The following is a 14,685-nucleotide window of genomic DNA, read 5'->3' as shown; positions in this document are numbered from 1 at the left end:
CTGACGTTGTCTGTTCTTTAAGTGCAAAATAAAGACCACACTTTCCACCAACTATCCTGGCGAGCAAGCTCCAGTTTGCGCATCAAATTTTCTCATCCAGAACAGTTTCGCCATTCAATTAAGTGGTGGCTGTTGCATCTTCCTTTTGTGCATGTAGATCTAATCCCTCTGTTGAAATGAACACATACAGGTGCAACTCGAAAAATTAGAATATCGTGGAAAAGTCCATTTATGTAAGCAATTGTTTTCATTAGCTACTGGAGTTTAATATGAGATAGACTCATGACATGCAAAGCGAGATATGTCAAGCCGTTGCTTGTTATAGTTGTGATGATTATGGCGTACAGCTGATGAAAACCCCAAAGTTGAAATTGTTAATTTGGGGTTCTCATCAGCTGTACGCCATAATCATCACAATTATAACAAATTATAGCTTGACATATCTCGCTTTGCATGTCATGAGTCTATCTCATCTATTAGTTTCACCTTTTAAGTTGAATTACTGAAAGAAATTAACCTTTCCACGATATTCTAATTTTTCGAGTTTCACCTGTAGCAGGAGTGCATATAGAATTCTAGATTGAAGTACACTAGCTTCAATAGATGGGAAAAAATTTGAACCCCCCCAAAAAAGCTTGGAAACCAGGGTGATGAAAATCTAAGAAAATGTTTAAAGGTTCAGAGATTAACCCAAACTTACCATCTTCTTAAGAGTTCAAGAGGAATGCCGAGCTGCAAAAGGCGAATTAGAAATTCATCTGTATACTCTTGAAAAGAAGAGAAAGCCTTCCTATACTTTACAAAGGGTGAGAAATTTTGCTTGTTTTCAGAAATCTTGTTTATTCCATGCTAAGAGCTAGCTAGCCAAGCAGAGATACAGGATCTTAATGCTTTGGTGGGCAGTGCTATTGGGAGGAAGGGCTGAAATACCACAGGCATCCAGGATTTTTTAGGGAGTATCCTAGCTTGTGCAAAAGAGCAAAGTTCCACATAAATTGCAGGGGAACGAGGCTGGTGGTGCATAATATGATGAATAAACTCAGCGTAGCTTTGAACTTGACTTCTGAGGAGAGAGCCAGAGAACTGGAGGGTATCTCATTTGGGCCTCCTTATCTCTTGATGAAAGTGGGTTCATGTCCTCAGACTACACAGATAAATGGATAAACTCCATGTATATTCATATACATTAATAAATTGTGAGTAAGAGTAAGGGACTGGGGATGCTGGTGGCGTTGTGGTCTAAACCACTGAGCCTAGGGCTTGCCTATCGGAAGGTTGGCAGTTCGAATCCCTGCAACAGGGTGAGCTCCCGTTGCTCAGTCCCAGCTCCTGCCCACTTAGCAGTTCGAAAGCACGTCAAAGTGCAAGTAGATAAATAGGTACTGCTCTGGTGGGAAGGTAAACAGCATTTCTGTGCATTGCTCTGGTTTCGCCAGAAGCAGCTTAGTCATGCTGGCCACATGACCCAGAAAAACTGCGGACAAACGTTGGCTCCCTCGGCCAGTAAAGCGAGATGAGTGCCGCAACCCCAGAGTTGTTTGCGACTGGACTTCTGTCAGGGGTCCTTTACCTTTTTAAGAGTAAGGGATTAGGTAGGGAGAGCAAGAAGGCTCCAGTTATAGTGGTTGCAGGTAATGGGAGGTATGGTGTAGGGCATGAGACAGGGCAGATACAGATGGTGTTGAATGCTTAGTTGTTGGCTGCTGCATGCTGGCTCCTCCTCCTCCAACTGGGCAATCAGTGTCCTGTCAGCCAGCCCTCAAGCCTGAAGATACTGCTGTTAAACATCAGACCAGTTTTAAATATAATCTCACTCATTCACAGTTTGGGCCAGCAGGAGCAGAGTTGTGCTCCCCGCCCCCAATCTTTGCCTGTCTAAGTGTTCAGGGCAGCATTAGAACAGATTCCCCCCCCCCCTGTACAGTGGTATCTTGGTTCTCGAATTTAATCTGTTCTGGGAGTTCATTCAACTCCCAAAACAGTTCGAAAGCCAAGGCGCTGCTTCCAAATGGCTGCAGGAGTTTCCTGCACTCAATCAGAAGCTGCGTCGGATGTTCGTTTTCCAAAAAACGCTCACTTCCAGGTTTGTGGCGTTCAGGAGCCGATTGGTCCGGGAGCAAAGCTGTTCATTGTATAGTCTCTAAGAATTCAGTCTCTCTCCCCCCCACCCCAAGTTTCTTGCTCTCCACCCCACCCCCACCTAAGTACAGATCTAACGTGTTTTTAACTTGTGTTGAACACATGAGGTAGGTTAAGGATTCTGCTGGTGTCCTGTTCACTGTGCTACTCGTAGCCTCCCTGCCAATAAATATCCCATCACCCCGGCCTCTGATGGGAGTTGAAGTCTGGCATTTGGAGGGCCACAGGTTCCCTACTTCTGCTTTCAGCTCAGTTGTTTAATTTGCATTGGTTGTGGGTTTATTATAGCTTATACTGCAGTATGCACCCGTAACACTTAGTGGTTTGGGTACAGTGAGGAAAAGAGCTTCATCAACACAATGAACATTTAAGCCTGGAATAATGAAACAGTCCCTTTTACTGGCTAAAATGGGTGTTTCAAATACTGCAAACAAGGTTTTGAATAAAAATGCTCACCTGTTAAGAGAGCCGTTTTGGACTTAATGCTTAACTGTAGTTCAGCATTACAGGCATGAGCCAGCCCTACATTATTGCATAGATTTGGTCGGTCTTGATGTTTGATGCTGCAAACTTTCCTTTGTAATCTCATATTCTGTCTTCTGTTCTCCCCTGGTATTGTGAAAGTGTGATTATCAACCTGGCAGTGGGCGATCTTTGCGAAGAAACCAACGCAAGCGTCAGCATGCTTACCAAACACGCTCCACCTTTGATCATCATTCACAAGGTGTAAGAAGAAGCTCACATACTCAGGAAGACTCTGAAAGCTCTTCTGAGGTCAGGTGTCTGGTTATTATATTAAATCGTTTTAGTGGGGGAAAGCATTAAAAGAAAAAGTGGACTTTAAACTTTAGAACACAAACCATTACCAAATACGATCAAAATGTTGGTGTTAGAGTTTTGTCACAATTAGCAGAAGTAAGATTGGAAATGAGTTCAATACAAATTCAGTTGGACAATTAGGAGCCAGAACTGATCTGTGAACCAGTTGGTTTTGTCAGTACGAAAACCTCTGCCAGCTATTTAGATCACCCTCAAATCGTGATGGTTTGGAGTTTGTGTAGCATAGTGGCTAAGATGCTATGAAACAGGAACGCCCAATTCAAATCTTGCCTTTATCATGAACTTACTGGGTGAATTTATGCAAAGCATGCTTGTCTGAGAATATGGGTGATAGTATGACCTCATAGGGTTGCTGTAAGAATTACAGCTCTTCTCTTGCATTATTTAACTGTAATCCTTATAACACATCTATAAGATGCTTACAGATGCTAAATATAATGATTAATTCAGCTATCTCCCCTTATTGCTATTTGAGTCCAATCTGAAAACATTCTGGAGGGTGAAATGCTGGCTGCTTGCCCTTAACAGGACTGCTGTTATGAGTCTGGCACTCAGCTAGTTCTGGAGTGCTGTAATGGCAGCTTTGATGTTCAAGGAGGATGTTTTCCCTTGTAGTTTTCTGCTCACCCGCTGTATCTAATGTCAAGAGCAGTTACTAAAGCTTTGTTTAACGATCAGCTTTGGATTTTACAGTTTGTGACAAAAGACGGACACAGGTGCTTTCTTTGCACTCCTTTGAGTCAGTTAGAGTAGATAAGAAGCTGCTGTATACCAAGTGAGACCATTAGTCCATCTAGCTCAGTGTTGCCTACACTGACTGGCAACAGCAGCTCTCCAGGATTTCAGGCAGGAGTCTCTCTCAGCCCTACCTGAATATGTTGGGACCTTCTGCATGCAAAACCGATGCTTTACCACTGAGCTGCAGCCCTTCCCCATTTAGTTATTGACCGTGTCTGTTAGACCTACACATAACAGGAGAAGGTGTGCAATGTGAGAGGGAACTCGTCTTTCTGCTAGCAAATTTGTGACTGTAGCAAAGTGATAGAGCAAATGTACAAAGCTTTCTCTTTTCTTCCCCTCTTTAGGAAGATGACACAGGTGGCACAAGTGATGCATCTGTGGATGACAACGTCGCTGCATGGCAAAGTGAAAGCAGCTCTAGGTAATTTCTCTTACTCTGTTTTAAAGGGGAATATTTCACAATGAATGTGCTGCTTGATACAAGGCCACCTAATGTGGGGAGGGCACAATGTGCACAGGGCTACATAGGAACATTTTGCTGCTCAACAACAAGAATTTTGTATAAGTAACAGAAATTAGTACAGATTTTTATCTGCTAAACTGAAAGCAAATAAACTTGTGAGTGCTAACTTCTTCCTTTCAGTTTACCTGCTTCCCCTTGTTGTTAGTCTCATCCTCTGCAGAGTCTGAACCAGATAATCACAGCAGATCAACAGCCAAGCTGTAAAAAATGTAAAGAAAAAAAGTAAATAACTTACAAATTCATATAACATATTTGAAGGTCCCCAAAATTAAACACACGTGTATCTAGAGTGACATGTCTTTGGAGTAAGCCTCAATTGCACATTTAAACCACGTTTTTAATTACAATAGTTTCTCCCAATTCTCTCCCCCCCCCACGTTGGCTCAAATGAGTCAAGTATGCTTTGTCACATTGTATGAATGTAAAGCATGGTTTGTGTGTTTCATGCAAACTAAGCAGTAAGCCAGAAATAAACTAGTAATAAACCTTGGCTTATTTCAGGCTTACAACTTGTAAAGCATAGCCCAGGTTCAAATAGGACAAGACACAGTATGCTTGCTTGAACCAGGGGGAAGAAATTACTCGGGTACTTCTGTAGGGCTGGGTGATACCTGGTTTTCAACATAATTACATTACAACAAGTGATCCACTATCACTTCCCGGGAGATCCAGACTGTTGTGCGCCTGCTGCTGTGCACCAAGGCCGTCACCAAGTACACCAGCTACAAGTAAACTTGGAAAAGAACTACTCCACTTATTTTGTTTTGTTTTTATGGCATGGCATCCAATTTCATTGTACTTGTACAATGACAGTAAAGAAATCTTATATCTTATAATGATTTATCACCATCTAAACATTGTGATTTAGTGATATATCATAGTGTCTGAAACATGGAACTGTGCAGGGTGGGTGAAGATCGGGTGAAGGCTCAGTCTTTGGAGATTGCTGCAGGTGGGGGGGGGGGTAAAGATTGGGCATGCGGCTGGGCAAAAGAGCATGGAGATTGGGTGGATGGGGAGTGTAAAGATAGGACATGTGGTATTGTGGTAAGTCAGACACACACACACACACACACACACACACACAGAGAGAGAGAGAGAGAGAGAAGAGAAAAGGGAGAAAAGAGGTGCGAACGACACAGGGCAGTATGTTTGGTTTTTTTCTTTTGCAGCATCTGGGAGGGAAGTCAGTGATTCAGCATTGGCAGTGGGTTCATGAAACCGAGCTTTCTGCCATCTTCTCTCATATTATCAAGCCTGCCATTTAAAATGTCTACATTCAGATACCGGTTTATTCCATGGGTTGATGCAGAACTTTGCATAGACCCTTCTGGATTAAGAGTACTACCTTTTCAAAACCTTAATAAGATGATGATTACAGGTCTAAATAATGCCTTTCTTAAAGCAACCATGCAGGTCCAGGGGAAGTTGGACTAAATCATTGGCATTTTACAGTTCTCCTTTAACACCTATACAGTGGTACATTGGGTTAAGAACTTAATTCGTTCTGGAGATCCATTCTTAACCTGAAACTGTTTTTAACCTGAGGTACCAGTTTAGCTAATGGCCATGCCACCGCCGCACAATTTCTGTTCTCATCCTGAAGCAAAGTTCTTAACCCGAGGTACTATTTCTGAGTTAGTGGAGTCTGTAACCTGAAGCATCTGTAACCCGAGGTACCACTGTATTGGAGCATGTAAACTTTAAAACATGTAGAAAAATACCAACAATTTGCCAGTAGGGGGAGTAAGAGTATAGAATATGCAATACCTATAAAAATAATAAACTACTGTACTAAGAAAAAGAGGAGCTGTATCAACTTTTGGATGATACCTGTCAGTAGGTTTCAAATATTTTATTCTGTGAATGGCTTTGATATCTTATGATGAAGGGCCATATCTTTTGCTTTTTGATCAGCTGCAATTTAGGTCTGAATTAGGTACTCACTAACATGGTCTGAAAATAACATTGTTTATAGGGGATCACTAATTCAGAAGTGGTGACATCTTGTATTTATAAGGCACTTTTGGAATGGACTGGTAACATGTTGTGTTTGAAGGGAGTGTCGGGGACTGACATAGGACTGGAGTTACAGGATAAAGTATAGAATGCTAAATGGGTTAGATCACCTTTTAAAACCATGTCTGCAGAATTCAAGAATCCACCTTCGAAACAATACATAGATGGCATTGGACCCCAGTTAAATTGAATAGAATCAATCCAAATATCTCTCCAGAATGTTGGATGGGTTGTGGTGAGAGGGTTGTTTTGTGCAAGATTTTTGGATCACTGTATTCGATAAAATATCTTTTTATTATGAATATTATGAAAAAACAAAAAATGCCTGACCCTGCTTTGGCCCTTTTTAATGATTCCACTTTCAAAAGGTCCTCATTTATTACATCCAAAATTAGTAGCTCTATTACTGGCAGTGGCCAACTTAGAAATAGAGAGGCACTGGAAATCAAGAGAATTCACCATGAAGGGTTGGCTTGATAGAATATGGGATGTAGCACTTTCAGGACATCTAGAATACCACAACTGGGTGATTAGGGTCCTTTCAAAGGGGGGGGGGCAAATTTGAAATAGTTTGGTGGCCATTTATAGCATATATTCACACCAATGAACACTCGTTATAACCCCCATCGGGTCAGGTAACATTATGGAATACTTACATTTAATAAATTTTAAAAATAAATAACACTCTATACTATAAATAACTTATTAAAAACTATACTATAAATAAGTAGAACATTCCAAACTATAAATAACATAATTTAACAAATAAATAAAACAACTAAATAACATTCACCACGCTGTCTCAGAATAAATGTACTTACTATTAATCAACGACACTGTTGTAATCTCCTCCCTTTTATGCTGTAATTATCACCCAGTGACAAATATCGCCTTACTTGGCAAGGTGCTTCAGAAGGTGGTTGCTGTCCAGCTGTAGGCATGCTTGAAGGAAGCTGATTACTTGGATGCATTCAGACATGGTCATGGTATGGACTCGGTCGTCCTTTTTGATAACATTTATCTGGAGAGATGTGGGGAGTGCAATCCTACTTGTTCTCTTTGCACTTTCAGCAGCATTTGATACTGTTGTTTTCCAGAGTGGACTGGAGCACATTTGTTAATAGAATCATAGAGTTGGAAGAGACCACAAGGGCCATCCAGTCCAACCCCCTGCCAAGCAGGAAACACCATCAAAGCATTCCTGACAGATGGCTGTCAAGCCTCTGCTTAAAGACCTCCAAAGAAGGAGACTCCACCACACTCCTTGGCAGCAAATTCCACTGTCGAACAGCTCTCACTGTCAGGAAGTTCTTCCTAATGTTTAGGTGGAATCTTCTTTCTTGTAGTTTGAATCCATTGCTCCGTGTCCGCTTCTCTGATGATAATAAGATGACTCCTCCCACTCGACTGGATAAGCAGGGACCTTCAAGTCTTCTGCCCCCTCTTCCTGGGGGGAGGAGCCATCCTGCTCCCCAGATCTTCCCAGGTTGGGTCGGCTGAGTCATCTGTTCTAGACAGAACTATATTACCTTTTGTTCACTCTGCAAAGTGGTTTCCGTAACTTCTCTTTTCTCTGGTTTGTCTACCTTGTTGATCTGAACAACAACAACATTTAAAATAGTTTAAAGGAGAGGAATCTATTTAACTTTGTTTTCCCTCAGGTCTTTAAATCTACAGTTTTCATTTATGGCAGCCCATTCACTTCCTTTCTGCCTCTAACACAAAGAGGACCCTACTATGTGCCAACTGACACTCACTCTTGTGGCTTTTGAATAGCTTAACATCTTTGACCCCCCACTCTCCATACTATGCAGGCTCTCGCCTTGACTGATATAAATTGTTGCCCACAAGCACCTACAGCAAAAAACTTCTGTCCCTTGGCCACCATAGCAACAAAGCAAAAAACAAAAAGGAGGTGGCAATAACCAACAGATGGTGTTTATCTCCCCTTTCTATCTTGATGAAGCTCAAAGGCCTCATGGACGGTAGTGCTGCTAGGTAGAGATTTGGAGGTGGATTTGCTGTCCTCCCCATTTCTCTTCTCAATGCTACGTGGCACAGACAGAGTTGAGGGTCTTCCATGGTTTGGGGAGAAGGAAGAGTGGCAGCACTCATGAAACACTACTTTTTCTGTTATTGAGAAATTGAATAGGCTTCAATATCAGTAGATCTGCCAGGTAGAGATGTGTAAATGTATTCATGATACTGAGTTCCTGGTAAAACCACTTTTGATATTAGTCATGAATGAAGGATTTTATGTTTGCTTTCGTATGGAGTTCACCATTTACAAATGATTTTTTTATAGAGCCACATCAGTTTCTTCCTTTTATATTTTGGTGGTTATAAAAATAGGTATATATTAATTTGAAAGGTATTTGTGAAATACAGTATTAGTTTATATATATTCTAAACCCTAACTTGGCTGTTGTTGGGTTTTTATTTCCTTTTGTTTTTCATCCAATATAATCAGTAATTCCCCCTACCCACCCCCAGCCAGCAAGCTCTGGTCTTCCCTTTGTGGCCCTGAAAATATGTCCCACCAAGAACAAAATGGGTTTTCTAAGAATTTTGTTATGTGAATCTTTTAGTGATTCATCCAGTGAATATTCTGACTGGACTGCAGATGCCGGAATAAACCTTCAACCTCCGAAAAGACAAACAAGACAGGCAACTCGCAAAATGTGTAGCAGTTCTGAAGATGAAAATATGAAAGATATGAAGGGACAGGAAGAAAAACGCAAAAAACCCAAACAAACAAGGAAAAAGGTCTATAGGCTTTTCTAAATAAAACTTCACCCCCCTCCCCTTTTGGGAAAGGTAAATCAGTTACTTGTGTTTAAACTCTGTAATGTTTTTGTTCTAAGAAACCTAGTGGACGGCTTTCGATGGATGGTGAACCCACTGAAGAATGGTTTGCTCCACATTGGATACTGGATACCATACCGCGGCGTTCTCCTTTCGTTCCACAAATGGGGGATGAGGTAGCTGTTTGTTTATTTAACTGGAGTAGGGCATGCCATTTTAGGGGGTGAAACCTAATTTTTGCAAATTTCTTCAGTGAGGGGTCTTAAACACAGTGGTACCTCGGTTTTCGAAGGCCTCTGTAGTCTAACGTTTCGGAACTCAAATGCTGAAAACCCAGAAGTAAATGCCTCAGTTTTCGAACATTCCTCGGAAGTATAACAGGAAACGCAGTTTCCGTTTTTGAGTTTTCCATATTGAGGCTTCCACTTTGATGATGATGATAAAGATAATAATTAATTAATTAATTATTATTTATACCCTGCCCATATGGCTGGGTTTGAGGCTTCCTCTCTCAGTTTTCAGTTTTTGAATGTTTCGGAACTCGAACAGACTTCCAGAAAAGATTACGTCCGAAAACCGAGATAACACTGTATATAAATAGGGGCGTGAGGAATGAAAATCTGCTAATATTTTTTGTGATTGGACAACATTTAGCTGGGCGAATCTATATTTGATTAAGTAGCACAGAAACTGCTTTTAGAAAAACAAACTTAATTTTAATTTTGCCTTCTGAAAATGTCAGATAATGCTATAAAAAATTAGTTTCTCTCCATAAAGCATATCCTACTAAGCGTACAACATAAAGCAACATTAGAAAAGAATGACATCAGTTTATAAGAAACTTAAACAAGTTTCATCAGGTCTTCCTTTGCTTCGTTCTTGGACATCAGCTGCGAACTTGCTTCTTGGCCTCTGATGTAGCCCTGCTGCCTCTGTGACTTGTTGCACACACCTCTCCATAGACTGATCATGACAGGGCCACAGTGGAACTTGCATGAGTTCAGCAATGAACTTTATTTCAGCTGTAGTAAGTTGACGTGCAAAAGGAGCTTCATGAACCTCGTCAGTCCAATCAAACAGCTCCCAACAAGGACGAAGCACTGGGGCTGACGGAAGATGTCTTCCTCATACTTCTCTGCTTAGATTCAGCCAGCCAGCCATCTTGTCTTGTCTCATCTCCTTTGCCACTTCGCTTTTTAACTTTACTGTTACGCTCAGGCCTATATAAGATAACAGAGAGTACTTGGCAATCATTTTATACAATTTATTTCATTTTATTATATATCTTTTTAAAATAATTTTATTAGTTTCCCCCCCCCCACACAAAATTTGACATTATTCCATTCACTTTCAATATAATAATTTATTACATTTTGACTTCCCATCCATCTGTCCATGATGTACCTGCTGTATTCCTGTATGTGCTGCCATTTATTTTCTATTGTATTATAACTTATATTGCAGTCATTTATTTATTCTCCTTCACTTGCCTATTATTCAAATCCTGCTTATGATTTCATTTGGCTATAGTTTATTCTCAAATAGTCCAGTTTGACAAAGTTCTCATCTTTTTGATCTCTTATATTTGCTGTCAACTTTGCCATCTCTACATAGTCCATTACTTTAAAATCCATTCTTCTTTCGTTGGGACTTCTTCTTTCCATTTCTGCACATACAAGATTTTGGCTGCGGTAGGAGCATACATAAACAACATAACTATTTCCTTTGGAACCTCTGCCCCAATAATCTCCAGAAGAAATGCTTCAGGCCTCTTGGGAATAATTATTTTTAAAATCTTTTTAAATTCATTATGTAGATTTTAATACAGTTTTATACACATTGTTTTAATAAGACAAGTTTAATATTACTGGAAATTCCACATCAGGTTGGCAAAGTCTGCTTTGTCAGGTAGCACAGAAGATTGTTTTAGCAATCCCCAAAGAGTCAGAAGTCCTGTTTCTTGAAATACGTACATTGAACCTTAATACATTGATCTTTGTGAGCCAGTGTGGTGTAGTGGTTAAGAGCGGTAGACTCGTTATCTGGGGAACCGGGTTCGCGTCTCCACTCCTCCACATGCAGCTGCTGGGTGACCTTGGGCTAGTCACACTTCTGTGAAGTCTCTCAGCCTCACTCACCTCACAGAGTGTTTGTTGTGGGGGAGGAAGGGGAAGGAGAATGTTAGCCGCTTTGAGACTCCTTCGGGTAGTGAAAAGCGGGATATCAAATCCAAACTCTTCTTCTTCTTCGTTCTGCATCTTTGAGGGTTCTTCTGTTCCATTGTATCTCCTGGCATGCACAAATGATGCATGTTTGGGGACTAGCAAGTGGATCATTATTTATTTACTTTGGGATATTTATTTCCAAATTAAGGATAAGTTCTGAAAGCTGAGTCTTGGTGTATGTGAATCAGTGTGTCATTTTCTTCCTTTCAGGTAATCTATTTCAGGCAAGGGCATGAAGCATATGTGCGTGCCGTTCGAAAGGCAAAGATCTACAGTGTAAACATGCAGAAACAACCATGGAATAAAATGGAACTCAGGGTAAGGGGGGCTTCAGAGTTACATTGTTGTCTTTTATCACTGGGTTGAATAAACCCAGTGAACCTGCCTAATACCAAATTAGACCATTGACTAATCTATTGCCTTGCACAAATCAGCAGTAGCTCTCCAAGGTTTAGGGCAGGAATCATTCCCAACCTTACCTAGAGATGCCAGAGATTGAACCTGGGATCTCCTATGTGCAAATCATATACTCTGCCTGTCTGAGTCACAGACCCTGCCAACAACAGAGACTTAAGGAGACTTGAGGCAAAATAAACCTGTGCAGAAGCATCTATCTGATTAACTCACCTGGTGCAGACTACACTGTGTCACAAGCAGAGAGCAGATATCCAGGAGTGTGGGACTTGGCTTGGAGATGACATTCAACTTGACATTGTTTAGAGGGCATTATCAGAAACCTCACACCTGCATTTGTGAACTTGAATTTCTCCCCTGCCATCATATTCTTGAGCTTCTCCCCTCCTCTCACCAACTCACATGCAAAGTAGTAATAGGGAGTATGGAAGTGTGGAGGCGATAGGTTATAAAATATACATGTGGGCATGTGGACATGAATGTATGAGTTAATGCAGAATGAAAAATGGGTCAATGTAGAATGAAAAGCGGCGGCAGGGGTGGAGCTTGTTTTTTATGGTCAATTTGGGAATTCACACTTGTTTTTGTTTTTTTTGTTTTTTAAAAAAAACCTTTGTGTATGTGCTTCAAATAAAATGTACATGCACAACTAAGCTTTGACCTCTAGTGCTGTTTTGACAAACAGGAACAAGAATTTGTGAAGATTGTGGGAATTAAGTATGAAGTTGGACCACCTACACTTTGCTGCTTGAAGCTTGCTTTTCTTTATCCAACCTCAGGCAAAATGACTGGTGAATCATTTTCCATTAAGTAAGTGGCTGGCTAAATGGGTGCTTGTCCATCACTAACTCACATTCTCTCTCCCCCCCCCAACTAATTCAAAACCTTGTCTCCCTAATAATGTTTAGGAAAAGAAGCATGCTCATCACATTGAGCATTTTCCTGTGCCATCAAGATGCAGACAATATATTTGATCACATGGCAGGGAAGCACAGAATATGATTTAAATGTTATCGAAAAGGTGGAAAATGTGCACCATCACCCTGCAATATTTAGCCTGGCTTCTTTGATTGATTTGATTGATTGATTGATTATTTAATTTCTGTACTGCTTAATATATTAAAAATATCTCTAAGCTATGTACAAAAAACTGAAGTGGCAACAGACAATTTAAACAAAATGCTACAAAAATACAGTTTCATATAAAAATGTTACATTAATACAAAGTTGCTAATACACATATGAATCAATATCATAATTACCTTCAAGCTGTGTCTGTGGTTGTACTACCTCCTTCTGAAGAGCTATTCCACTTTTGTTTCACAGGTACCATGATATGCCAGATGTTATTGATTTCCTTGTACTGCATCAGTTTTACAATGAAGCCAAAGAAAGGAACTGGCAGATTGGTGAGTGCTAGCTTACCATTGGCTAGCTCCATATTAAACATATGAAATGTTTTCTGATTTTAGTTTTTGTTTGTTATTTGATGTAATCTTAAACATTTTGTAAATCACTATATTTTAATTGCAGTGTATATATTTTAATGAGAAAAACTGGGGGGGAAACACTCTAAAAATGCACACCACTATTAGCATTTTTGTGCTATTTCTGCATATATCACTTGGCTCATTCCAACTTTTTCTGTTACAGGAGATAGATTCCGCAGCATAATAGATGATGCATGGTGGTTTGGAACGGTAGAGAGTCAGCAACCATTCCAGTCCGATTATCCTGATAGTTCCTTCCAGTGCTACAGTGTTCAGTAAGAATGACTATGAGTGGGGCTGTGTGTACTTTGATGCATTTTTTTAAAGTCCGCTGCAAGAAAAGCTGAGTTCTGTAACCTGTATTTCTAAGTGAATTAAGCAAACATGCTCACTGATTGATACAATGATGAACATACAGTATCTGTACCTGTCTCTTGAACCATAAGGACCCACAAGGCAGCTAGCAAAATAAAATCATAATACACACTTAACAGCAACAAAACAAGACTAGATGTTTAAAACATATCTCAGCAGCAAAGAGCCAGCAGCATTATACTGCTTAGCAACTACTTAGCAGTCAGCTACATTGCTTATGAAAAAGCAATAGGTTGTGTCCAGTTTACGCAGGGTGGGGCACCTAGTTTTTCCTCATCTCTCCTACCCCCTACAGCCTTCCATATTGCCAAAAAACCTGCTCTTAAGGGTTGGGAGACCTGAAAAAGTGTGGGATATGGCACAGGAGGTAGAGATGGGTTGACAAAAATTGGGTTCCATTAACTGCATGAACAGAAATAGTTTCCATCAGTGCAAAGAGCCATCTTGGGATAAACAGCCCAAAGCTTTTGCTTGCTGTATATGCCAGTGAGGCAGAGGTTGCCTGCCTCTCCTTCCCTGGTGCCTAACCACTCTTCCCTTTGACAGCCATGGGTCGTTCTATGTGGGATGATTTGGGCCAATCTGGGGCTGTCTGGCTACCTCTTTCATCTTTATGCTATAACTATGTAAAGGTAAAGGGACCCCTGGCCATTAGGTTGAGTCACGGATGACTCTGGGGTTGTGGCGCTCATCTCGCTTTACTAGCGGAGGGAGCCAGCGTACAGCTTCCAGGTCATGTGGCCAGCATGACCAAGCAGCTTCTGGCAAACCAGAGCAGTGCATGGAAATGCCGTTTACCTTCCCGCTGGAGCAGTACCTATTTATCTACTTGCACATTGACGTGCTTTCGAACTGCTAGGTTGGCAGGAGCAGGGACCAAGCAATGGGAGCTCACCCCATCGCGGGGATTCGAACCACTAACCTTCTGATTGGCAAGTCCTAGGCTCTGTGGTTTAACCCTATGTAGGGTGGTGGTAATTTGTAGTTACTGGCCTTCTTCCCTCTTAGCATGCTTAAACATCGTAACCTCCTTTGGCAGCTTTTCTCCAAGTGGCTTCTACTTTGTCAGTCACAGATGGGGCCTTTTTAGTGGTGGTTCCTTTAACCTTAGGCT

At 40.9% G+C, this 14,685-nt stretch overlaps 1 protein-coding gene across 1 annotated transcript in view; it reads left to right on the top strand.

The window, feature by feature from the left end:
* BRWD3 (bromodomain and WD repeat domain containing 3) overlaps positions 1–14,685 on the top strand; it is a 71,860-nt gene that overhangs the window by 40,898 nt on the left and 16,277 nt on the right. Inside the window, exons 20-28 of the mRNA XM_033138164.1 lie at positions 713–806; positions 2,764–2,913; positions 4,065–4,141; positions 8,851–9,028; positions 9,127–9,243; positions 11,503–11,610; positions 12,392–12,516; positions 13,033–13,115; positions 13,360–13,471. Coding sequence (XP_032994055.1) covers positions 713–806; positions 2,764–2,913; positions 4,065–4,141; positions 8,851–9,028; positions 9,127–9,243; positions 11,503–11,610; positions 12,392–12,516; positions 13,033–13,115; positions 13,360–13,471 — 1,044 coding nt within the window. The remainder of the gene's footprint in view (positions 1–712; positions 807–2,763; positions 2,914–4,064; positions 4,142–8,850; positions 9,029–9,126; positions 9,244–11,502; positions 11,611–12,391; positions 12,517–13,032; positions 13,116–13,359; positions 13,472–14,685) is intronic.

Source organism: Lacerta agilis, chromosome Z (assembly GCF_009819535.1).
Source record: "Lacerta agilis isolate rLacAgi1 chromosome Z, rLacAgi1.pri, whole genome shotgun sequence".
Classification (NCBI taxonomy): domain Eukaryota; kingdom Metazoa; phylum Chordata; class Lepidosauria; order Squamata; family Lacertidae; genus Lacerta; species Lacerta agilis.
The sequence above is the reverse complement of the archived record's forward strand: the minus strand, read 5'-3'. Positions and strand labels throughout refer to the sequence as shown.